Source organism: Sciurus vulgaris (genome assembly GCF_902686455.1).
Source record: "Sciurus vulgaris genome assembly, chromosome: 7".
NCBI lineage: Eukaryota > Metazoa > Chordata > Mammalia > Rodentia > Sciuridae > Sciurus > Sciurus vulgaris.
Window position 1 is genome coordinate 17,833,295 of NC_136467.1, and position 26,612 is coordinate 17,859,906.

Consider the following 26,612-nt stretch of genomic DNA (forward strand, 5'->3'; position numbering starts at 1 on the left):
TTGATCTTTTGGAGACCCTTATACTTTCGAAATTGGGAACTGTGGAACAGGTTCTGGGCGGTCTAGGTGGACATTACCGTGTTCCAGGTTCTCACTGCTCTCGTAGCAGCCTGAGTCTCGTGGGGAGCATCCGCTCAGGCCCTGGCTGTCCACAAGCAGCTTCTCCTGGGACCCCGACTGGTCACTGTTACCTGGAGAAGGTGAACACATGGCAAGGCATCACAAAGGGCACAAGCAGCTGAGGTCCCCACATTGGATCCCAGCTTTATCCTCTGTCACTGCCATTGATTTTAAGCCTTAGACTTTTAGAAGGGGGCAAATTATTTTAAGATCAAAATGAACACTTTTTTATTTTCAGATGAAGTATCAATTGCATGAAGATGAATCTGGATCACGCACATAGCAGGAGTTTGACAGTGCCTTTCAAATGACCAGACAGAGGGGGACCCAAGGCCCTGAGGGGAGGAGACCTGCAGGGTGTGGTGCTGGCCTGGGGGAGCACTCATGGCCACCTCCAAGTGAGAGCACCATCAGGGAAGAGCTGAGTGAATAAATACCCTTCCGCTGGGTGTGATTTGGACATGAGCTTTTTAGAGATCTGTAAGACAGGTGTTCCAAGGTACTTATGTCAGCACCTCTCTGAATTTGGGGCTTGTATAAAACTATCAAATGAAATATCACATTGTGTTGGCATCCAGGAGACTCTTAGCTCTTGGTGACATGTGCTGGCTCTTGTATTTCCTCGGCAAGCCTGAGGCTGGCCAGAGCGGGCACAGACCCCTCAACTGAGGAGGGGCCGGTGGCAAATCCTTTGTCTTTGTTGTTTGGGATGAATTAGAGGGTTCTTTTCAAGTTTGGACTTCTTCTTTGTCTTGGACCAGCATTTTCACTTTCTGGTCACAAAACAGAGATAGGGAACACTTCGGAAACCCTCCAACATGGAAAGTGAGCAGAAGATGCTTTTAAGGTGGACAGAGGCAAGCTGAGTATCCTTGTGCTGAGGAACCCTTTTAAAGGGAAGTGTCATTATTTGTCAATTAGGCTCAATAAGCCCAGGGGGAAGAGGCAAGAGGAGCATCAGCTGCCTCCGCTGAGGGATTTGCCTAGAGTAATTCCCACGGAAAATCACGCGGGCCCCTAGTTCCCCAGTGGCATGACTGCACCTCCTAGAGAGGCCCGCAGAGCCTTATGGGGGACACTGAGGTTCTACGCAGAGCATCATCGTATCAGGACGCAGTGCATGTGCTCAGTCACATAAAACAGAAACCAAGAACATACTTTCTGCATAAAATAGCTAGCTGCAGTGACAAATGGCTTTAATTTATTTTCCTTTCTCTTCACCTCCCGCCCTCCTACCCCAACCACAAACACAAAGAAAAAAGAAATCAATAAGCCAGAAATATGAAGCCTTTTTGCAGGTCATCAACATAAAAATGTGGGGAGGCGGAGAGCTGCCATTCCACACACGTGCCAGCGGTTCCCATTGTCCCCTGCCACTTCCTGCCTGCCTGCATTTCTCACAGGGAAAGCTTCTGAACGCAATTATGGCAAAGATCATGGCAGAATAAGCCCTTAGAATAGAACCCCGAGTTAAGAGTGCTCATTGTTAAATGATTAACCAAAAATTAACAAATTAGAAGCTCATGAGCAAACACTGCCCACCCCCAACACCCAAACTTGGGACATTCTGGAGTGATGTCCTCATCACGTGGAAGAGCCTGTGGATTTGGAGTGGCCTCTGTTCCGGCCTAGCATGTTATTTAGAAAAATGATACTTGGAAAATGGTGGTTTTGAGCTCTCCACTGCCATCCAGGAAGAGCAGTGAGTGTCATCTGTCCCTGGTGGCAACAGTTCAGTGTACCACAGTGGCCAAAGCAGACTCCAGAGTGCTGACCAAGGAGATAAAAACTGAACACATGGTCCCTGCCGCTGCTTGGAGATGCATGCTGGGTCTGCTTGCTGGGGATCCTGGTCTCACCAGACATCGTGGGCCACTGGGAGTTGCCACACAGAGGACAAGGATCCCTCCTGTCACCTGAAACCACAGTCCAGGTTATAAAGCCATGAGGCACAGGGCTAGAGTCACTGTCTCCCTCAGGGATAGGAGGAGCTGGGTAGCTGGCAGAATTACACCCATAACCTTTGCCCTCGCTAATTAGTTCTAATGCCAAAGTACAAGAGATGAGAAAGAAGATGAGTTGGAACCCTGAGGATTCTCACAGTCAAACAAGAACAAAGGGCTGAAACCCTGTTTGAGTATGACCTGAACTTGGACCTGAAGGGACTCTACTTGGGTTAAAGTTCTCCCCACCTGAATCCAAATATGCACATTCATGAATGCACTCTGAAAGAACATGCTAAGGCACGTATGAACCTTCAAAAGTCACGGGTGGTGGGCCAAGAGCTGAGAACCAGAGAAGGGAGAAGAAGAGAAGTGGGATTCTTGGTTAGCAGCACTTTCAAAGGCCTTGTGACATTATTTCTTAAGAAAATAAGGAAAATGAGGCAATATGGCAAAATGTTACTTTCAGTTGAATAGAGGACGTGGCATGTGTAGGTATTTGCTTTACTTTTCTCTGTACTTCATACTTGAAATAATTCCTAATTAAAATTTTATGAAAATTATTGTTTTTATTGAGCTGTATACTTAAAAATGGTTGACTATAAACTTTATGGTATGTGTATTTTACCATAATTTAAAAAATTTTAAGGGAGCTTTCATTTAGCAGACCCAAGGGAGTGTAAGACAATTCGTGTCTTTCCCAAATGGAACACTGTCTGTAGGTTGCCCTTCTGTATGTGCTGGAAGACTCTGGACAGCTTTGATTTTCAAGCAGTGCTCTTGATAGAAGGCAGAGCTAGAAAACTTTCAAGATCGCTACACATCTTCAAAGAACTCAATACCTCTATCTCTCTAGAACCCAAGAATTTAGTTTGACAGAAACCTATAATTATGTTCCTCTAAGTTATCTGTTACTTAGAAGGACTACTTCTTAAACATGATGAATTTAACTGCATTGGAAGTAAAGTCCCATAACCCCAGAATAAGTCTAGACCTAGCCTCTTGACATTAATCAGTACCTCTGAGCTGTCAGAGCCTTTGTTTCAGAACCAATGACAGGAAATTCTACTTTATATATGAGGGAAATTCCAAAGCAACAAAGCAACCCTGGTACAAATCTCAAGATGTGATCCTAGCTGGGCACAGTGGCACACACCTGTAATCCCAGCAACTCAGGAGGTTGAGGCAGGAGAATCACAGGTTCAAGACCAGCCATAGCAACTTAGGAAGGTCCTAAGCAACTTAGTGAGACCCTATCTCAAAAACAGAAAGTAAAAAGGGCTGGTAGCTCAGTGCTTAAGTGCCCCAGCATTCAGTCCCCAGTACCAAAATAAGTAAATAAATAAATAAAAATAAAATAGAAGAATAAAAGGAAATAAAGTTCTAGAACCATGGGTCTGAGCCAATGTGGCATGAAAGAGATCAAGCACAGAACCCTGCCTTACACTCGGGATTTAGGGATACGGGAAACGTAATAAATAGTATATAAAACCGACTGTTCTCCAAGGATGAGGAAGAGCAAATGAGCTAAATTATGGAGCAGATGGGGTTTAGAAAAATAAATGACTTAATATTAATTCCTATTAAAATAGTTGGTTGGCTATACCAGTCACTGTCCTAGGCTTTCTGCATACAACCTGGCCATACACCCCAGCGTGTCTCTTGAGAGACTCAAATACTATAAAGACCTGGTTATATACTAACATTAAATATTAAATGTAATTCCCTGAAAATCTATCCCTAAAGGCTGCTTATTTATTGAGGGTTTGGACATCTGTTTGATGGTGTGTGCTATTCTATGCTATCAGTTAACTTGCAGCACCTTTTAAACAGAAGTGAATCTGAATGTACTGACACACTCGCTTCCATGTCTCCTGGATATGATGCATTCAGTACACGTGCTCCTCAGCTGACCATGGGATTCCAGAACCCCACTGTGAGTCGAAAATACCATAAGCCAAGAATGTATTTAAAATACCCAAACTGGTGAGCATCCCAGCTAGGCAACGTGGGATCCCGCCATGTTGGTTGTTCACCCTCGTGATTGTGGGGCCCACTGGGCATTGCAGCTCACCGCCGCTGCCCAGTATTCTAAGAGAGTATCAGACTGCAGATCAGAAGTCTGAGAAAAGATGAGGATTCAAACTTTAAAGTATGGTTTCTACTGCATGTACATGACTTTCACACCATCAGAAAAAAGAAAAAAAAACAAAACCAAAAACAAAACCTACGATAGGGCCATCTGTATCATACATTTTTTTTTTCCCACCATTAACCATGGTTTTGGTGTGATTTTAGCAATAGAAATGCTATTAGCTACTAATATTCCTGAAGCAGAGCCCTTGAAAGAAAATGTATTTGAATTCAATAACTGTAAAGGATGCTCCCTTGGTGATGAATAATTTCAGGAATATTTTTGATGTCAGACTGAAGAATAAAGAGCAAGATAAGACGAGGCTAATGGAGCAGGGGATCTGATGCATTCAGATAGACTCCATAAAAGCCACATGCTCACTGAATTCTGTTCACAGGCTATAAAAATAAACTGTCATTTATTTAAGTTGGGAATGCTCACACACAAACATGGCCTCCTTCTTTAATGGAAACTGATGAATTTTACTTAGTCACTAACCAATCTATTCAATAAGAAAACCATTTGTCACATGTTTTGAGACATAATAAACCCTTAGCTGGGCAAGAAACTTCCAGTTGGTCAGTCATTTTTGTGCCCAGGGATCCTAATTACCTACTGAAATCTGCACACCACAGCAGTACTGAAGGCAGAGTCTATTGGTTTCTTAGAACTGCAAGTCAGTTCTCCTAGACACTAGATATAGCACCGTCCTCCACTGTTACCCGGAATTATGCCAGGAAAGGTACTTGTGGTATATTAAGGCTTAATTATTTATTTGGGGGGGGTACCAGGGATTGAACTCAGGGGCACTCAACCACTGAGCCACATTCCCAGCCCTGTTTTCTATTTTATTTTATTTAGAGATAGGTCTCACTGAGTTGCTTAGTGCCTCGCCATTGCTGAGGCTGGCTTTAAACTTGTAATACTCCTGTCTCAGCCTCCGGAGCCACTAGAATTCCAGGCATGCACCCAGCTTGTATTAAGGTTTATTATGGGGATCTCTGCACTGGGGATTTTTGTCTTGGAGCTGCTTTGTACAATATGAAATCGACATTGGCTCTGGAAAGATTAAGACCAATGAGTGACTCCAGGGATACTGAGAGCTTATGGGAGGTCTGCAGGTGACCAAAGACTGGCTGACCAACCAATGGCTACGTTGGTGTCTGCAGAGACTTACTGTCATATTCCTGCAACAGTTCCACTGCTGTCAAGAGGACAGCTCTGTGTTCTGGGTCCCTGATATTTAATTCGTCCAAGTCTTCTTCCTCCAGGAGCTTGAAGGTGTCCAAATCTTCATATCCATTGAACAGGAAAGTGGGCATGTGCTCCTGAAGACAGAAGGACCGTGTGAGTCACAGCCCTGCCTGTGATGCAGGACCAACAACTAGCCTCAGCTCACTCAGCTCCTTTCCCACATTTTTTTATGTTAATCAAAATATTAATACCATCTGTAATGTACTGTACCTGCCAGTCCTCCAGCTTAGGAGGCAGGCAGGGTGTTTTCTTAATCATGGTTAAGATGTACGCTGCAGACGAGGGTGGATTCCACTTGCTGGCATTATAATTGTGCCCTTGAAATAAACTAATTCCTTTATCACCAACCCACAGTGGAAAAGCCTCCTCCTTCATGTACAGAGATGCTGACATTTAACTTGGTGAGCCCCAGGAATTTCTCAGGAGTAAGAAGGTTTGTTAGAACTGCAAGTCGATTCTCCTAGACAGTCTAGGAAGAGAGAGTCTCCACTGCACGGCCCCCCTCCTAGATGCTGGAGAATGACGGGAGGGCCGTTGCCTCCCAGCCCCCAAGGAGCTGGCTGTGATCAGGCACCTGGGTTTTTGCTTCCAGCACTTGTCGCAGCAAAAGTTTGATCTAGCGCTTATACTGTTACCGGAGCAGAGGTCAAGGGCAACATCCCAATCCTGGCAGTGCTTTCTGTGAATGGGCATTCACCATATGACTGTAATCCCTTGTGGGACAACACAGACCACCTGAGTGTACCCTTTCCTTTATCTGGGAGAAGGAAAAGGCAAGGTGGGAAACACGTTCCCAGAGTGAGAAGTGACTGACCTTCAGGTTAATCCGATCCAGCAGATCCTCCACGGATTTGGGCTGCGGTGGTCTTCCTTTTCTCCTTCTCCTGGTGGGGCGCTTGGGCTTCTCCTCTTCCTCATTGAGAACATCCACGTAGATGAATTTGAATGTGCCAACTTTGTTGTTCAACAGGCCCATCCAGGTACCCATGGGTGGCTTGCTGATTATATCAATGATATCCCCTTTCTGTGGCCCAGGGAACAAAGACCTTTCCATTAGGTACATTTCTAAGCATGAATAGTGAATCAGATCTGTGAGTTTCGTGGGAGAGAAAAGGCTATTTAAGGCAGAACCAGGTCCCTCAGGTCACCTTTCTAAGCAATAAACACAGGAAGACTAGAAGTTTCCAAGAGGCCAGTCAGAGTACTTGGATGACACATGGGCCCCAAGTCACAGCCCTGTCTCCCTCCTGCACTGCAGGCCAGCAGGGTCCGAGCCCTCAGCTCTCTGAACACCCTCCCATTATCCACAGGGCTCCTTCTTCTTGGAGAAAGAATTTCCCACCAGTCATAAGACAGCAGCAATCCGTGCCCTGTAATCACTTCATACGGTTTACGCAACTCCATCTTTACGTTCCACATAAATATCTCTGTTTCCGTAAGGAAGGCAGTAATCCATCTTCAGATGGAAAAGCATAGAAAACTGTGATGTTGGGGGCGGGGCACTAGAATTCTAGAGGGCAGCTGGGGCAGAGGACAGGGTCGGGGTAGGAGGTGGTGGCCACAGAGTGACTGGTCTCAGACCCTCTCTGCCTGGACTGTGGGATGGTTCTCATTTCATTTTACTACACAGGAGGCCAGCCCACCAAGGTGGCCGAGACATTGTCTGGTCTGCACAATAACATCCCGGTGGTCATAGGTTCGGAGGAAAGAAAGCCTCTCAAAGAGACAGCAGAGCCTGGGCTAGCGCCCGAGGCCAGGGGGAGGCCCACCTTGAGCTTCAGCGAATCCGTGTCATAGGGACTGGGGGTGAAGTCGGTGTGCACCCGGGCGCGCCCACAGAAGGGGCCCCGGTAGGGCGGCTCCTCATCGTCTCCATCTTCCGACTTGACACTCTCCCTATTGCTGGTGGAGGAATCGGTGGTGCTGACTGTTTGGCCACCTGGGCAGGAAGAACCGAGAGAGGGAGGGTGAATCCAGATCCCCACCAAGTGAGGCGGAAAGAAACTAAAGGCTTTGCAGATGCCCAGGAAGGGCAGCCACATGCCACAGCCTTGGCAGGACCAGAGCGGGGCCCACTCATGAGCTCTCTGGCTGCTTATATCAAGTACCTAGTGGACAGAGGACTCGGGACGTGTTTGCCTCATGTCAGGATTCCACGTGACCTGGAGACTCTGCTGCAGGACACTGCTATGCTAGAACCAGCCTTTGCCTGGTGTTAACACTGTGACCTCTTTTTTGTACAGCACACTAATTTTATCACACAGATGAGGAAACAGAGTGGCCAAGCCACTTACCCAAGGGTAAGCAAGTGGTGGATTTAAAGGTGATCTCTCCCTCTTTATTATCTGGCCAACACCAACCACCCTTGGCCCTGAAGCAACTAAACAGCATTTGTCAGGGACCTTTCTAATTCTCCTTCCTTCCCCAGCCCCCATGGTTTTGTTGATCACCTTCATGTCCTTTTCTTCAGGCTTATTCTCCTCCATTCTCTAGATCCTTCCTCTGAGATGCATTCCCTATGTTCTCCAAACAAAATTAATCACCCACTCTTCTGTGTCCCTGCTGTATACCTGAAATGACTCCAAATCCAGGTATTTTAGCCAAGCGTTATGGTGCACACCTGTAATCCCAGCAGCTCAAGAGGCTGACGAAGGAGGGTTGCAAGTTCAAAGCCAGCCGTAGCAATTTAGGGGGGCCATAAGTAACTCAGCAAGACCCTGTCTCTAAATAAAAAATTAAAAAGGGCTGGGGATGTGGCTCAGTGGTTAAGTGCCCCTGGGTTCAATCCCTGGTACAAAAAAAAAAAAAAAAAAAAAAAAAAAAAATCCAGGTATTTTGCAGTCTGACTTTCTGACAGCACTCTAAGGGCAAGAACTTGGTCTTACTTATCTTTAACTTGCCTGAACTTGAGGTTCAATCAGTGTCTGATGTTTTACTCCAAAGGAAATCACCCACAATTACAAACTGGACTGACTTACTCATTGAGCTCTGCCCACTCAGGGAACTTCGAAGACTTTCTACAGATCCTCCGGCTTTGAGCTTGGGTTTGTCCATGTGCTCAGAGTCTGGCTGTACAGAAGCGGGGGAGCCCGGGGGGCCGTCGAGGCCCGAGTCCTGAAATGGTTTCAAAAAATACAAGTTTCATAAGTGGACAATTGTTGTTTTGTAATTCTCAGCAATTGGTCAACTCTATCAATCAAATCCATCTTTATATCCATACTTGAGTCTATGACCAATATTCTCTTCCTTTTCAACCTATATTCTTGCTTAATTTTAGTGTTGTAACCCATGGTACTATTCAGTAAGCATATGAAAATTATTTTTCATGCTCAAGTAAATACTCGGGTAAAAATCTACCTTCCACATAGACAAAATATTTGCATAAAGGCTTAGGGACTTAGCATATTCAATAGCCCAGTAATAAGACTGAACTTCAAATGTAGGTCAAATACGATCCACTTTGATTGCAGAAGTATTATCAGAGGACATTTAATCTATCCTGAAAGGAAAGATATAGATGAAAAAAAGGGGGGAAAAAAGAAAGAAAAAAGTTTTCTCCTTGAAAAACGACTAGGCAGATTCTCATGTTCCCATTTATACAAATTACTGAAATTGGCTAAGTAGTTAGCAACTTAATACCCAGATATGTAGCAAAAATATCTTTTCAATATTTAACAAAAGTCCCTACATTCCCAAATCACGCACACTCCTACGGTGAGAACCACAGACGTAAATTGAAGATGTGCAGGTTTTGAATCCAAGTGCACAGGGCTGATGAGTTGGTTGTTGAGTGGCTAAGAGGAAGATGCTTGGTGTTGAGCTCGCTACATCCACCAGGGGGCAGCAGCTGAACAAAAATGTCTCCACCTCCTGCTGCTCTTCATTGGGAACATAAAGTGTCATTCCCTATTTCAAGTAATCAGCTCATATACAGGTACTTTAACAAGCTGAAAATGAGTACCACAAAGGTTCTGGGGGGCGGGGGGTTGGAAATTCGATGGTCAAAATTACCTCAAGTCCCAGCTCTCCAAGTGCTTTTATTCTCTGAACCCATGTAATTAAGGCAGACCCTGATCATATTTCTAGCAGTGAAAATTTTTAGAGAACTAGGAAGAAAATCAATTCTATGATCTCTTCATGGCTACAGATAGGCCCAGTTAGTGAAAGCACCACCCCCTCCTCCCATGGAAGCCTCACAGCTACCAAAGTCCAGTAGCCAGGAAGCATTTTCTGAGTTTCCTTTTCAGACTTGCTTTGTATTTCTAGAATAATCTATGCTACATCTGAAAGGTCTGCTGTCCAGGTGTACTTTTTGAGGTTGGACTCTGGTGATGGACATTTTGCAGCATGGGTATTTTAGAAATTTGTGTTCAAGTTTACAATGTTTATTGTATAAAAGAAACATCTCCTCTTTATGTGGCTGACTCTTCTCTTGTATGGATGCAGAAGGCAGGGCCTGTGTTTTATATTTCCAGCACCAAACACATTGCATTGACAACCCTAAGTGCTTAATAAATGTTTCATGAATTGAGTGTCTACATAAAGCATGGTCCTACAGCAGGTTAGTGTCAAGGAATATGCACACTTAGCACCATTTAAAATCTCAGATGGCTCATCCTCAGCTTTCTCTGTTGTCAGGAAGACCCAAGGGGGCTTTCGCTGGGTGGCCACATACCTGCTCAGAGACAGAGCTGCTGTATTTTTTAGACATTCTCTTCCTCATTGTTTCTTTCACTGATTTCACTTTTTTTCCAAGAGAGATGCGAGAGGCCGTGGGTGATTTGATGACTTCTTTGTACACGAAATCTCCTTCTTTACCCTGTGAGACAAAACATAAATACTTTGTCTTGGAACATGGAGCCCAGAAACAGGTTTTACTACCCAAACCATTAATGTTCTAGCTTTCAGGAAAACACTGGCATTCCCCAGAATCTTGAAATTTTTCTTATGTTAACTCAGTGCTGCTATTTATCTGTTTGATTAGAAATTAAAGCCTAGTTAGAGTCTTTTTGTTTGTTTAAAATGGGATGAGTCACTTTTTTACTAAATCTTACTACATTCTTCTCCAATTATGATTTTTTTCAATCATTTTAAACACACAAGAACTCCATTTCATTAGTACACAGGGATCTACATGAACCAGGGCCCATGTAACCTCAGCAGTTGGGGAGAAGGGAGGAATAATACTGTGGAATCATGCTAAGAAAGTGCTAAGGACACAGTGGTAGAAGCTCAGACATGAGAAATGCAACATCAGATTGGATTTTTGTCACTGACGTTCAGTGTGGTCAGTGCCTAAGAGTGCATAAACTTCCTTCCCTGAACAATTGAGACTGTGACCATCTTGCCCCAAGAAAGAAAATAAAAGCACTTTCTCTCATTTTTAAAATAGATTGACTACATAAAAATTATTGGTTTAGGAATCAATAAAATTTGGTATTCAAATAAAATAATTTAATCTTCCAGAAAATTCTTACCCTGTATCTCACAGTTGGGAATTTTAGCTGTTAATTGATCACAACAAATTTAAAGGGGAAATCTTCACTTTGCAGCTTCATAGCCTTAGGGTTCAGTAAAACTGCAAGTAAAATTCACCTATACCCCAGGGGCCTTGAGAAAGATGTCAGGGGACAGAACTTCTATGACGAGGTGGTGGCATGGCCCTAGAACACAACCCAGAGCAGGTTCATGGAGGCAGTGACCTTGGTCTTGAGGTGTTGGGCTTGCTTTGGCCCTAAGAAGGCTGGGTTCATTCTAGAACACTCTATTATCAGAAAGACCTAGGTTTAGTGGAGACCATGGGGGGCCATGGACTGAGTCCTCAGTAAGATTGTCATTAGAAATGCCACCCCCTACTCTTAGAACACAAGTCATGGGCCTCACTACTTGTGTTTAGCTGTGGTTCTGTGCATCTGCAACTAGTGTGAATAAAAGGTTTGTGGGGGCAAATGACTGGGACTGCAGAAGCCAAACTCATCTGGATTTGTTACGTGAGGAAAACTGGAAGCAGAGTCATTCAAGGAACTGTGCCACTCTCAGGAAAGCCAGGGAGGCCAGAGGGGGGTCATCATCCACTCTTCTGTGTGGACGGTGCAGTAGGGTTTCTCTGCAAACACGGATTAGGATACTGAGGAAAACCAGGGTCCATTCTCAAACGCATCGGCCACGTCACGTGAGATCTAAGCTGTCGGTTTCCTCTGGGCTCTACTCACCATAGGATCAGAGGTGTTACTGCCCACGTGCAGAGAACGATTTGTCAGGTCGAATCCTCCAAAACTGCAGGTTCTCTGTGAAAAAGGAGGGGGGAGGGCAGGGATAAGTCCGTTATGCTAAGTCAGCTGAGCACAACCCCACACACGTGCCTTCTGTGGGACATCTCTGAATCACAAATACGTGTACGGGATGAAAGGAGGAAACAAGAAATGATGAGGGAAAAAACACATGATTCATGTCAGAAGGGAACTGCACTTACTCTGCTCTTCACAGACGCCTGGAACTCTGCCTACACCCGAGGTCTAAATCCCCAGAACATGCAAAAGACAACTGGATTTTCTTTTTCTTTCTTTCTTTTTTTTTCTTAACCAAAAACCTTCCATGAATTTAGTGCTATTAGGATTCCCTGATCTCGAACATCAGTGACAATAAAGGTATATCGCTTAGTGGTCCTGGAAACCAGGTCTGAAGCGCTCTGCTGTGCTACTGACAGCAGGCTTTCCTAAAAGGCTGTTTTGTTTAATTTTAAACGCTGAAAAGGGGAAGGGGGTTATGTTTATAGTAGTAGTCCAAACAGGCCAAGATTACTCATCACTGCTTTCCCATCCTAGCCAAAAACACTGGTAACTTTTCCATCTAACTGCCCAACTCAATTAATTATAGCCCTTTTCTCACAGTGGATGAAGCAGAGACACATCTGCCCAGAGAGAGAAATTCTGCTTGAGTGACTGTCTTGGACCACGCTCTTTAATTTCAATAGGAAAAACACTGATGTTATAAAAATGGGTGAAAACTTTATAGCACTTTTTGTTAGTTTCAAACTTCATGGAACTGCTTATATTTCAGCGATTTGGTATTTCCAGAACTCAGATCAAATTTCTGTTGTTTTTCTATCACAAATCACTCAATGACCACTCCTGCTGCCCCCACCCCCAAACACACTAATTTTTGTTATAACTAATGATTTTTTTTTTTTTCACACAGTTAGCAATAAAAACTGAACACCAGATTTGGGCCCCCATATTTTGTATTACCTGTTTCTTAGAAAACTCTAGTTAACAGCTATTAAATGGAAGAAATAAACAGGAAAGTACAATGCATGTTACAAACATTGTCTATTTAACATAAATGTACTTTAGACATATGTGAATTTACTATACTAGGAAAGCGGAAGCATCCTGGGAAAGAAAATGACTTGGTTTTTGAAACTGCACAGAGGTAGACCCAAGTTCTGGTTTGGCCACTTACTTGCTAGGTGTCCACAGGTCGAGCTTTGGATTCTGCATTAGTGAAATCATTTTTACATCACATATTTGAAGACCCCTAGCGCACTGTCTGGCATGAAGTAGACACGCTATGAATGCTGGTCTCCCTGCTTACTTTGTTATGGCCTTGCTGAGAACTTGGTAATCCTTCCTGACTACTTTGATGCTGAAGCTCAGGCTTAGTCAACATTATAAATATGCAAATGAAGGGTTAGAGCTCCATTCTGGGCCTTAGATCTGGGAGCTCAGTTGTAAAACCAGAGCATGCCAAGAACGGGTCACAACCAGAGAGGTGGCAATTGTGGCATAAGGTGAGGTAGAAAGAGCAAGGCGTTTGGGGACAACTAACATTCAGGATGTCCCAGAACACTTGTTCTTTAGCAGCACCGCTGCTGCTGTTTTAAATAACCTACTACCCACTTGCTTTCAGTGATGTTCATCTAATTCTGTTAAATATTAGTCAACCTGAATTCCTTTCCATCCAACTTAACTAGACTTCTGTCCAGCTCCACTAAAGGAAAGAGAACTCTCTGTGCAAACAGCCACCAGACCACCTAACTGGGAAGTAGTACTGTGACCATTTCTCAAGGCAAAATTTTGACATTAACTTTCCTTTCTGGCTTATAATGCCAAATCAGTTTTCTCATTTTTGCAAAGGCAGCGACTTTATTCAGTTCCTTTCCTGTGACTCAGGGCTTCACAGACACAGTATGGCGCCCAGATGCCTGATTACTTTATGGCTTTTGCACGTCCTTGCTCTAAATGACATCTACTGCAACTCTGGAGCCCAGCATGTTATTTCTGATGCATATGAAATAACTGACAAAGAATTCATGTGGAAACTATGACTGCAGTAAATTAGAAGCTCATTTAAGTTTTGTATACACCCATTGTGTGCATTTAGGCCTAAAATAAAAAGCTGAAAGAATGGGCTGGTTTGCTTCACTACCAACTAAAATTCCTCCCAGTGATACACTAAGATTTCTGAAACATTGCTTTTCTTATCAATGGAGGACTGACAAAAATATAACAATAAACATTGCTTGAATGAATCTCCAACTTCTTCTAATAAGATTAAGTTGTTCTTGAAGCAACACCCTTCAAGAGAGAATCCAAAAATAAAAATAAACCCATCTTTGACTTGGACAATCTAGATAAATTTTTAGCTTATAATCTCTTGTATAGATAATTATAAAACATTTTAGATAGATGCTTGGGATGAGGAGAGCTAGTCAATGGATGGTCATGCAGTTGAAAACATGTTCTGGAGGTTGAATTTAAAATGGACAAAATTCCGAAATGTCATGCATGTCTGTTCTCCCAAACAAAAATTGAATGACCAAATAAAAAGGAAGACACGTGACCATTTCCAGTGAATACAAAGCATTATCATTTCCCTGAGGTTTCATCAAGCATATATGGCATTTTTGAAAGGCAAAAAGATCAAGGCTAAAGATTAAAGGAAACTGTGCACTCCGGGATAAAATGGAGGAAACGTATGGCAGGGAGAATGGAAAAGAACATTTCAAATGAAAGAAGCAAAGAAATAAGAACGATCCTTTACAAAAACAAAGCCCCAAGGCTGGGGGTGTAGCCCAGTGATAGAGGGCTGGCCGAGCTCTGGGTTCAATCTCCAGCACCAAAAAGAAGAAAAGCACCTTCTATTGTTAAAACACATATTCTCGCTTAAGTTCTCTGCATTAAAACAGTCCGGTACTGCCTCAAGTTCATAGAATCATGAAAATACACAGCTCAGACTAATAATCGGGACAAAGATCACACAGCACCATCTTGGCGGGGGGTACTCAGAGACAAGGTGGCCTGATATCCATCCTCAAAGTCAGTGAAAAGTGATCATTGGCCCACAATGTTAATGAACACAAATCTCGGAAATACAGCTTCTTGAGAGACAGACCTGATGAAGTTCTATTATTAATCTGGCAATAAATTAGAGGCACATGAGCAACTCAAGCTGCCTAAACTGAATGAATTCTCAGTATTATATAATTTAAACTCACAGAGATGAGTCATCAAGTATTATGTGGCTCTGTTCTTTCAAGGTTTTATATAAATATATTTTATATAAACATATATATATTGAGAGAGGGAAAGAGAGAGGAATCTCTGAGACACACACACATATGCGCACACACACACACTCGTAATTTATAAAAGATCTGTGGGTCAGAGTAGACCAGAGGCTGAATGAGTGACAAAGACAATTCTGTTATTTCCAAACAAAACCAACAAAAACTGTTGCCATGATGTAGAAAGAGCCAGAAGAAAAGCTTTTGCCACAGACTAATAGTATTAAAAGTGTTGCAAGAAGCATACAAATGGGAAAAGATAGAAAATAAGATCTAGGAAGAAAGTCAATGCATGTGGGAAGAGTTGGAAAACCCAAGGGCTAGGAAGGATCCAAGATCCTTTCAGAACAGAGAAGGTCATTTTAAGGATGGCATTGACCAATCAGTCTTCATTTTCACAAAAGCAGAACTTGACTGAATGAATTTAAATTACAGTAATCGTCCGGGGAAGAACGTCCTATTCATGAATGTGAAGGAACCCTGGGAAAAGCCACCATCGAAGCATATCCTGCTGTAAAGGTTCTTTCAGACCCTTCAAAGGGGCCCAGAGCCAACAGCCCGGGTGGATTAAGCAAGGTGCCAGAGGACAGCAGTGCCAGCTCCTCCTCCCTCCGTGCCATTTCACACGGGCCATTGTGCAAGCTCAAAGTGAGGAGGTGATTCCAGGGGGGAAAATATCTATATTCTGAAGTTCCAAAATAATTCATGCCCAGAAAACAAATTGTGCTAGGTCTCTCTGACCTTTCAGAATTACACTTGAAAAACATTTTATTATTTGGACTTGATTCCTCCTTGTGGACGGAAGCATCTATGTGGCATTAGAGGACATTACCAAACGTCAGTTCCTCTGTTTAAAAAGATAAGAATGCCAAATAGACTTGAGTAGAGCAAAAGCGCTCTAGTTCATTGTTTTCCCGGCTGGACCTAAGAATTTGCCACCTGTACCTACAAATAAAAGGGATGTGCTTCACCAATGGGCGAGGGTTGACCACAAAGTTTCCGAGAGCCGGTCCCTATTGTTTTCATCAAGTTAAAGAGTCAGCATCTCTTTCGAGAGCCAAATGGCCTTCTGTTTTGAATCAGCTTCTTTGAGGTCAAGTGACGTGATGGCTGGGGATCAGGAGGGCCACTCCAACAAGGCAGCCCGGCCCCACCCCTGTACCCTGGATGCCCCTCTGGGCCTCGGCCTCAGCACTGAGTTTGAATTCAACATCAAACGGCTTCACTCGGCCCAGGGAGAAATGGGAAGGGAGGAGAGAGCCACCAGGAAGGGAAGGCAGGGTTAGGAGTGGAGGTGATGGAGGAAGGGATGAGGGGAAGCAAAGAGGAGGAAGCCAGCCTCCAGAGAAGAAAGGCCACGTTGCCTGACTGCACCTCACGGAAATGACAAGGCCGTCCTCACGACCGTCGTGGAGACTCACAGACTTCTGGTGGATTCTCAAGAGAACCCGCTTAGTACAGCGGTCCACCGTGGCGGCCCACTTGCGCTTTGCCTCCTCCTCCTCCTCCAGCAAGCACCGCCTCAGGTCCTGCTTCTCGGCCTTGCTCAGGGTCCTGTCTGAGGCGGGCCGCACTAGCTGGGTCAGGTTCAGATGGCTGTACAGACTCCGCTCCACCACGTAGGTGACATTGAACTCGCTGACCGAGGCGCGCCCGCGCACCCTTCTGCCGGGGAGGCCGCAGCTCCCGCCCCCCTTGGATTTCTGCCGGGGCAGCTGCAGGTCGCAGGTGGTGCCGTTCACTCCTTTTCTGGAGGGGCGCTGGCAGAGAAAAGCTCTGGAACAGGAATAATTAGTATCCGTTTTCTTCAAGCGGATTTGCTTGCGGACACTCTGAACCTCCTCTAGGGACACCAGAAAGTGGTGCCTGCGGCGATGGCTGTCATAGAAGAAAACACCGTCCGTACTTACCCCGTGGCTCAGGGACCCCAGGCCCTTCTTCATCTCCCCCTCGGTGAGGGAGCGCGACACTTTCTGGGCCTTTTCTTCTTCTGGGTAGGAGAAGAACGTCCCCATCTTCTTGGGGGGCTTGATCAGGCCCCGACTCTCTCCTTTGCTGAAGGTTTTGACCAGCTTCCGGCCAGCTCCCCAGGTGTCCAGGCTGCTGGACGATGGGGACGTGGTGATAGAGTCTGAGTCATCTTCAGGAGGCTTCTCAGGAGAGCCATCGAAGAAAAAAGGCTTCTTGTGCACTCCAGAGTAAAGGGCGGATCTTTCATCCAGGACGGGGGAATTCTCCAGCACGTGCTCCTCCCCACCTGGAGGGGAACCAATAGAGGCCCCTGTGACCATGCCTCTGTATCCCCCACGGGCTCTAGGTCACCTCCCCCTCCCTCCCACAAGCTAGGTCACACAGAGATCATGGCCGGTCCTGCCCACATCATGACCCTTTTCACAAACACAGCCCCCACTTGAATAGGCTCCCCACTTAAATATGTGTATAACAAAGAAAAATGATCCAACTGTGCAAATGTGTGGTTCCACACAAGCTTATGGTCAACAGGTGGGGATGGGTCTGCTTCTCCTTCTCTAAGAATTTTTGGAGACCAAACACCTTCACAGGATCTACTAAAAATGCCATTTGCAAAATCCAAGCCAGTCATGATCATGACATGCTTTCTGCCTTTCTAGATAATCTCCTCTCCCCTTTAAGGGCAAGCCACAGAAGTAGGGAACCGGTCTTTCCCCTTTCTGAAAGGCCCTCCTCTGAGCCGCCTCTGACGGCTTTGTGTGGTTGGAGCCTGATGAATGCCCTGTGGCTGACAGTGATTTTTTTTTTTTTTTTTTTTTTTTCAATTGGTACATATGCCATTTAAGTGATTAAATCTCCAAGAGAGTTTGGGTGGGGAAACACCATCAAGGGTTATATCTTGCAAATGTGATTGAAAGATGGCCCCCACTTGACTGGCCAAACACAAAAGTTAGGGAACTGGGTGGTCCCCGCCAGATATTTCCAGCCACTCAGGCCCTGCTGAAGTAGGGCATTTAAGGGCCTTGACACGCAGGCAGCTCGAGCGAGTGTTCCACTTTTTCTAAAGGACTCCAGCCCGTGAAGCCCTCGCTGGAGCCAGGTAGCGAGCCAAGCCCTCCAGAGTCCAGTGGAAAGGCTGGGACTTGCTGGCAGGAAAGCCGAGTTCTTTTCTGCATGTGTTATGTGAACAGATGTGAGGAAAGAAGTAGGTCAAGCTGTGGGTGTAGCGATCCCAACTGGCTGTGTCCCTCGAATTATAAGGAAATGCTGGAGCTTTGCAGCTTTCTGCCAGCTGAATAGTGAGGAGGAAAAAATACAGAGTTCCTTGGAACAGAAGGACCGCATTAAATATGCCAGCTGGGATGAGGGTCTGGTGCCTGGTTAAATGTCAGGAGGAAAAGGGACAGGAATGCTCCATTCAGAGAGGGAGAGGTGTTCAGAAGGGTACCAATCCTCACAAATTCTAAAAACCGCTACCTTCCCTAAATGACGATGATTACAGTTACAAATAGAGGAGGAAGAAAACAACTGCTATTAAATCTAGTTCCAGATGGACTTTATGTTACCGCCAGGGGATGGTGATGGAGAAGGAGGCTCTAAACTACGTCCAGCACAGAGTTCGCTGAAGAATTGTTCAGGGATCTTTTAGGGAAGCTTAAAAGCAGAGGTCAGGGCCTGACCGGATCTAGACAGACCACAGGAAGCTTCCTGCTCTTTCCTCAGGACACCTGAATAATACAGCAGGGAGAACAAGGATCCGTACGCTGTTTGAGATGCATGCAGCAGCCTCTCCTAGAGGCAATGCTCTCTCCACTTCCAGAAAGAAACAGCTGAGACAGGACTTCAGGCATAGGCTGTGACAGAGACAGCCCAACAGAGAACTGTTTTAAACAACCCAAGCTTGGGTAGAGTCTTTGTTGAGCCCGGGTGTCTCAGGATGTGCAGAATCTCTTAGCAACACACAATCCTGATGGGAGGCCAGGTGGGTCCAGCCTGGATATTGGAAGGACCTGTCACTCAGCAGTGGTCTGCACATTTTCTGGATTGTGTTTAAGGTTGTCGTCAGAGATTCCAATACTTCTGGTGTCACATTTGAGCCTGGAACCAGCTGGAGCACACATGTACGTGACATATGTGACTCTGTTTTTTGGGTTCTGAAAAGTCAGAGCCTGGTAAGGACTTGGGAGGAAAGGTGGCAACTGCCTACGAAGAGGCTGCGTCCTGCGCTTGTGCTGAGTGCAGGCCATGTGCAACGCATACCTTCTGTCAATGCCTGTGGGCAATGAACTCCCAGCCTTGTCTTGGACTCCTTGGACTTAGAGCATTGCTTCCCCCCATCCTGCTCTGACTTAAAGGTTTGACTGTCCTTTTGGCAGAATGGCACCTGAGATGAGCTCACTCAATCACATTTGGTGTGGTTTGCTTCCCCTGAAGGCCTTTACCTATCTCATGCAGCTGATACAGGCATACAGAAAGGAGATTTTGACAGGAGGATATGGGGTGACTTCATGCCAAAGACACAGTCTTATGCTCTGGATTCTGGTTCCAGCTCTGCCACTCACCAGCTCCATGACCTTGGGTGATCACTTCTGTGTACTAATGCCAGCCTATCTTTACATAATATCCCCTACATGGATGTTGTGAGGATAACATTTAAAGAAAAGAGATACATGAAGCTACTTCTGAAGCTGGACAGCAGTGCACAAAAGCCAATGAATCTGTAGAGGATAGCTGAGCTGGTACCAGGACAAGAGGAATATCAGTTCTATGGACAAGACACAGAAATGGGCAGATGACAGGAGCTGCCCTGGCCTGTGTTAAATACTAAAGATCATGGACTCAAAACTCAAGCTAGGCGGGTGAGCCTGGGTGAAGAGTTGTCAACTGTCCTGGCTTTCGAGTGGAGATACCGAGGGGTCTGGCTGCCTAGACTCAGCTCTGGACCTTTTTCTGTCAGCCGACTGGAAGACCTCGAGTAAATTACTTAAGACTCTTTGTGTCTGTTTCCTTATTTGTGAAATGAGGTTGGCGTAAGTACCATGCTAAGGATGACATATAAAATCTAAAGTGTTTAGGAAAGTGCTGGGCACTCAGGAAGCTCTTGGTAAAGGACAATTATTATTCAGACAACTTGGTACTGGCACAGGCATGCAGAAGATAGTGACAGGATTAAATCTCTGAGTCCAAAGGCATCAGAGAAGAGGGGTTAAAAGGAGCATGGGTCCTAAATTCTTTTGCCAAAGAGGAGCCTCAGAGAGCTCTGTCATGCCAGGGCTCCAGGGAGCTCCAGGGCAGCAGGGTGTTGGGGGCAGCCCAGAGCAGATGCCCTGAGCCACACACATACTGGGGCTTCTTCTGGTGACATGGACAAGCTGTGCGACTTGCAACTTAAGTTCAAATCCATCTTTTATCTGTGAAGCCTCAATAATACCCAGAGGTCCATGGGGTGATTATTTTCCACCTTCTAGTTATAATTCTTTGTATATTATTTTCATTTTTTCCAACTAGGCCTCTCAGAGATAGCTGAATTGATTTATTCTGGCATGACATACAAATTAGGGCATCTCTGTATGTTTAAAATGTTACTCTCGTGGAAGGTTGCCCCGAGACACTTGACTGTTACACAAGAAGGGCCTTCAGGGTGGTGGGCCTGGAGTTGGGTACTTCACCCATTTTATCTACGGATAAGCCCCACCAACTTGTCAGAGCTGAAATTTGGTTTTGGCAAGCGTGCATGAAGCTTGTTTTAAAATATGCCCTCAGGATTGAACTTGGCAACTCCATATGGTTATCTTAACAGTACCAAACGGCACTTGTGTGTGGTTCCACAGGACCTACTATGGCATGCGGAAATCAGGATACGTCCTATCCTGTGGGAACCAGGGCTGATGGGCAGGATTGAAACATTCAAAAGTCAACATTTTACTCAAACATACACAGAATTACTGTACACAAAGACACTCAAATGCAGCCCTAGAATTAAAGACAACTCCAAGTTTGTAAAACCAGCCATAAAGCTGATTTCTCTCTTGCTGGTCCCCCTTTTCTCCTTCTAATCTACATTTTACCACAGGAACCCCTTATTCTCAATACTATTTTAGATGATTTAAATGAACAAATAATAACAAAATTAGAAAGCATCAGTATACTCATCAGCATCAATGATAAACTCTTATCATTGCAAATAAGGTGAAATCGAGTTCCCTGCATGGCTTGATTTTATTTACAGAGAACAAGAAGGCCTCTACAGTAATACTTTTGAAACCTACATGTTAAAATTTTGAAATTCCTCAAAATGTAGATGTGACATTTTAACAAGTAATGTGCCTTTTTTTTTTTTTAAGTGTGGTATTTTTTTCCAATTTGTTTACTATCATTTACAAACAAGAAATTCTTTTATTTGTTTTTTGGGGGAGAATTTTACAAGACGCTGCAAATGCATATTGCTAAAAAGGAGAGATGAAGAAGGCTGAGGTTTAAACTGTCATAACTGTAATTCAAAGGTTAACTGTTCAGTACCGTAAACCCCAGCTGGGCTCTCTCTTGACATTACTGCTTCATCTTAGCAGCCTGTAATACTGCTCTTAAAGAGCCCTCAGAATTGAAGGTCCTTAAAACCCCATTTGAATTGAGACTTGAGATTGTTTACCAGAGAACAAATCACCCCTCAGAGATTCAAAGGGATATTAAGTGCCTTGATGGTTAGATGTTTGCTCAAGAAGGATGCACTATCTATCAAATTTGAACTAAAATCACTGAGCAAGAAATACAGACCTTTTTGGAAGGAGAGGCTTATGTAAGAAGTTGCAAGGTTTATATAAAATGGTACAAACTCTTAATTAAAGCTATACTACACTTGAGAGAATTTCATTGTAACATAATGCCATTTCCCATGTTTGTCACATCCAAATTACTAAGCCCCTGAAATACTCAACCTGGGGGCTCCTTCCTTCCATAACATGCAGAGCATCCTCCTGCTAATGAGCAGCCTCAATTCCATCAGCCTCGGTCAGAGCTCAATACATTTTCCACTTGAAATCATATTGTTCCTACTGAAAAACTGACCCCAAGTGACTTCTTTCCGAATAACCAGGGTGGAGTTGGCTTTTTTACCTTCAGTGCTGGGCTTTTTCATATCTTCCACCCTAATTAGTTTCTTTCTGACTCTGCGAGTCGAGTTGACCAGCTTGTGTAACCTCTTAAACTTCACCGACTCCTCAGTCTCATCATCCGATTGTTCTCTTGACTGGCAAAGAAACAAAGGAAAAATTAATCAGATAATTGCTCCACAGCCTTGCTCTTGCAGCTGGGTATAGCTGGCTTTTCCACCAGCCGGAACCTGAACGGCTCTGTGGCTGAACTTGGGGCACCAACAGATTTGCCCAGCAGGTTTACACAGCTGCACATACCATCTTAAGGTCTAATTCAGCACAGAATTAAGTCCTGGGCATGAGACACACATCCTTGCCCTTGAATGGCACATGGGACATTTGTCTCATCAGACTGTTTCCCTGTCTCTTTTAGAGACAGGACCTCTTCAGCAGGGCTCTCTCTCCGAGCTGGCCTTATAATTCCAGTTACACTGCTGTGGTTTGGGCCGGGCTGTCCTTTGTCTGGCCCATCAGGACTTGCTGTTGAATGTGGTCATCAACTACTTCTCCAAACCAAAATTCTGTTGACTTTTTCCAGGCCTCCCCTGAAAATCAAAAACAGCAGGCAGGAAAGGGGAAGCAGTGCAGAAACCTCCTCCTGTCCGATTTGTCAGGACTGATGCCACATCACAGCCATTCCTTCCGCCTCCCGGCTCACAGGCGAGGGCAGCCTGCATTCCTCCAAGGGAGGCAAGGGAAAAAGCTGACCTTTTCTGCCATACAGTCCAGTCCATATTCCCCAGCAACCCATCCCGTTTTGCAGCGATTTAAGTATGTTCTGGCCCAGCTGTTTTCCCTCAAGTATCAAACATTACAGAGAGAGAGGGGAAGAGAGAGAGAGAGAGAGAGAGAGAGAGAGAGAGAGAGAGAGAGAGAGAGAGAGCGAGAGAGAGAGAGAGAGAGAGAGAGAGAGAGAGAGAGAAAGGGGGGGGGATCTCTCTCCCCAGCAGTGACCCAGGCTAAAAACAATCCTTTCCTTGTGAACAAAATGAGAGTTTCATTTCCAAGTCGGCTCCAACATTCAATATGCAGCTTCCTCTGCTGTATCGATTCAAAATGTGGAAAAGCAAAAGATGTTTCCCACTAACAGCATGCTGCATGGGCCGGAGCTTGGGCTGTGCTGGGAGCGCAGCCTCAGCACACCCTGGAGACCCATGAGCATCCAGCTAATCCTGCATATCCTGACAGCAGCCTTCCCTCCACGTCCTCAAACCCAGTTCACGAAATGGTAGGGAGAGAAATGACTCAAACCAGAAAACAAAACAAAAACAAACCACATATCTGAATGTTATGTGAAGGCGGGGACTTTTACCCCAAGAAAAGCTCCCATTAATGCCAATTTTACGATGAGACAGGGAAGCAAGAGTTAGCAGAGGACAGCTAACTCTTGTTAGAGAAGATTCTGTCAATGACCAGGCATAACAACGGTGCAGGATGTAAGTGCACAAATATTTTCTTAGCACTCTGGCCCTCTCTGTGGGATAAACACCACCGCTTTCCTGGCCTCGGTCCTTCGCTGGAGCTCACAGCCTGGCGTCACGGTACATTCTCCCTCTTGACCACTAATGATTAATTATTATAAACCTATCAGCAAGTCATTAGGAAGGGGTACTGTTCAGTCTCCCCTTCTGGGGATTTATCAACATCTATGTCCAATTTCTCTCAAATTCCTAGATGAAAACATTGTATATGGATTTCAAAATTAAAGTTAACTATGGGTGACCTGGTTAAGAAGAATAGAAACTGGATCCTCAGGTAACTGAGAAGGTTGGTTATGTTGAATGCATTTGGCTAAAATTTAAGAGGTAAAAAGTTTAACATAAAAAGTGTAGCCAAACTCATATGAATACTGTCAGATCTGAATTTCAGTTTTACTTGGTTGAAATGTTGATAGGTGATAAAATGGTCCAAGTGGTCAACCAGAGGAATGAGAACCTGGTTAGCCCGCTCTCTGGGCAATCAGCACCTGAAGAGCCCACAGTGCATGGAATTACAAGAAACACGCGACAACATTGTGCCTGGTGATGCAGCTCAAGTGCCAAGCAATTGCAACAGAAGCGGCAACTGTGCGTAACAGAATGTCTCTGAACATACCTGTGAGAGAAGCCCAAGACATGTCACTAACCCTCACCTTAAAAATACCGGATTCAGGTGGAAATGAGATAAGCAGAGAGTGCTCATGATCAAGATAAAGGAAGCCGCGATGCCCCAAATCCGAATGCAAATATACTTTACACCTGTTCGTTGGTTGCTGGTGGTTGTGGTTTGTAGGTGAAGCCAGAATTGGGGACAGGCAGTTAGTGTAGAAATAGGGGATTGGGTCAAATCGAGGAAATGAAGGCCATGAAGCCATCTGCCTCTGGAAGTTGGAGACTGCCCCTGGGAGAATGGAATATCAAAGATCTCCGAAGCCCATTGATTACCAAATTTACCTGCCTTTATCAAGGACTGCAAGCATGGAGCTGCTAATTAATGCCCCCTGGGTCCTTACCTGCCTGAATCACCTTGGCCCTCCCCCTGCCCATCGCTTCTCACTTTATGCGATACCTGGCCTAGTTACTAGGCAGGAAGGAGAGATAAGTGGGGAGAAAACTGGAGAAAAAGAGACCTTAACCTATAAAGATGTAGCGTGCACTCACTTCTTGGGATTTTAGAACATCAGCCATGGCCCCCTTCTCCCTCCTGGGAGAAGTCTGTATTATTACTTTTAAATAAAACCTGTTTAATATGCTTGCCTTGGTGTGCTTCTCTAGTGTTCAGACTTCAACGTTAGAGGGAGCAGGACTTGTCACTGGTAAACGGCGGTATCATAGGTATGCATGGAGGGGGCGGACGAGGAAATGAAAAGAAATAGTATACAGAAATTAGTAATACAAAAACCTTAGTCCATGAAGACACACATCATCTGCAGGGGAGGCACTTTAGACAGAGCTTTTCAGGGAGAAATCCAAACAGTTCCACCAGGACAACAGATATCCAGGCCATGCCCGGCACAAAGCCCCACTTTCCCTTGCCCAGATCCACGGTGGTGAGAAATAACAGATTCCAGGTACTTGGTTAATTGCTTTCACATGCTCCATCTACTTTTTAAGAAATGTAAGCTCTTTAGAATGGTGAACTGATGCTTTTCTATTTTTCTAAAGAAGAAGGAGGAGGAGAAGAAGGTTTTGCAGGTGCTTGCCATTGACAAATCACAAACCATGGCAACTGACAACTTCCTTTGCGTTATCATGTTTTGGATTCTGGACAAGACTGATGCAGCAAAATTTATATGAAGAAAAATGTAAGATAAAACCCAAGTCATTCAAGAAATATATGTGCTATGTTTTCTTTCTTGTTGTTCTAAAAAATATTTTTAGTTGTAGGTTACACAATACCTTTCTTTATTTTTTTATGTGGTGCTGCTGAGGTTCGAACCCAGTGCCTCACGCATGCTAGGCAAGCACTCTACCACTGAGCTACAACTCCAGCCCTGTTTTCTTATTAAATAAAAAATTTCCTCTTAAGTCAGCCTGTAAGTTACTTGAGTTCAAGAGTGCTTTTGATTAATGGAGACTCACTTCCTCCTGAGTCCCCAGGAAAAAAAGTTGTGAAATATTTTAACATGAAGATATTGTAAAAGGCTGCACTTCTTCTAAACTGGGTGGTAAATCATAAATGCTTCATATAATATTTCTCTTTTCAAATAACCATGTGCCACTTCTCAACTGCTAAAAGTAGTGTATTGCGTTTTTTATTTAGGAAATATACTACTCAGAATGGAAGTTTGAGAACTTTTAAAATTAAGACACACAAAAGAAATACATATAGGCATATAATTTTTAAATTAAAATGTTAAAATATTTAAAATAAATATTCCCACCTGAAGAAGCTTTGTGAAAGATGAAGGAAATCTGCATCGTATATAAAATAAATGATTCTGAGAAACAGGATCAGAACTATGATGACAGATTTTAACCAAAGTGAAAAAATATTCACACATATTCAACCGTGAGATGTTGTGTCTCCTTCCCCTGAGTCAGAGTTTACTAAAATTTACTAAAAGAAATTTTAATTTGATCACCAATAAACAAGAGGGTGGATGCAGTCATCTGTATACCTCCCCATCCAAACCTTCAAGAGAAAAAGGCACCCTATCCCACCCAAAGGATGTGGGATAAGAGTGGCTCCACAGTATTGTAAATAGAAACATTTGATTTCTAGCCTCTCTGCTGCAGATTTTTCCACCAGAAAGCCCATATGGCTCAACTTTTAATTACTTTGGCTAATGCTATATGTAGTAATTCTGTGGTGAATGCTTAAGTGTTTCATTTCTGGTTTCTATAGCAACATTACATCAGATTGCAGACAGCTGGCTCCACAGTTTTTAACCATAACAAATTGACCAAGCCAAGGCACAAAACTATAGCTGCTTTAAAGAGATAGTACACCATTTGGCTGCCAGGACACTGAATGGGGAACCTTCAGGGCCATTT

At 44.3% G+C, this 26,612-nt stretch overlaps 1 protein-coding gene and 1 long non-coding RNA gene across 6 annotated transcripts in view; one reads left to right on the forward strand and one right to left on the reverse strand.

The window, feature by feature from the left end:
- LOC306665415 overlaps positions 1-26,612 on the forward strand; it is a 461,853-nt gene that overhangs the window by 384,278 nt on the left and 50,963 nt on the right. The window lies entirely within an intron of this gene.
- The window catches only part of SASH1 (SAM and SH3 domain containing 1), a gene marked incomplete at its 5' end in the record, with an annotated part of 289,754 nt that overhangs the window by 10,790 nt on the left and 252,352 nt on the right, over positions 1-26,612 (reverse strand). For all 5 annotated transcript variants that reach the window (XM_079146821.1, XM_079146820.1, XM_079146819.1 and 2 more), the window contains 9 exons: positions 78-191; positions 5,375-5,525; positions 6,266-6,475; positions 7,221-7,390; positions 8,430-8,565; positions 10,127-10,270; positions 11,664-11,738; positions 16,927-17,273; positions 22,100-22,232. In XM_079146821.1, the coding sequence (XP_079002947.1) occupies positions 78-191; positions 5,375-5,525; positions 6,266-6,475; positions 7,221-7,390; positions 8,430-8,565; positions 10,127-10,270; positions 11,664-11,738; positions 16,927-17,273; positions 22,100-22,232 (1,480 nt within the window). The remainder of the gene's footprint in view (positions 1-77; positions 192-5,374; positions 5,526-6,265; positions 6,476-7,220; positions 7,391-8,429; positions 8,566-10,126; positions 10,271-11,663; positions 11,739-16,926; positions 17,274-22,099; positions 22,233-26,612) is intronic.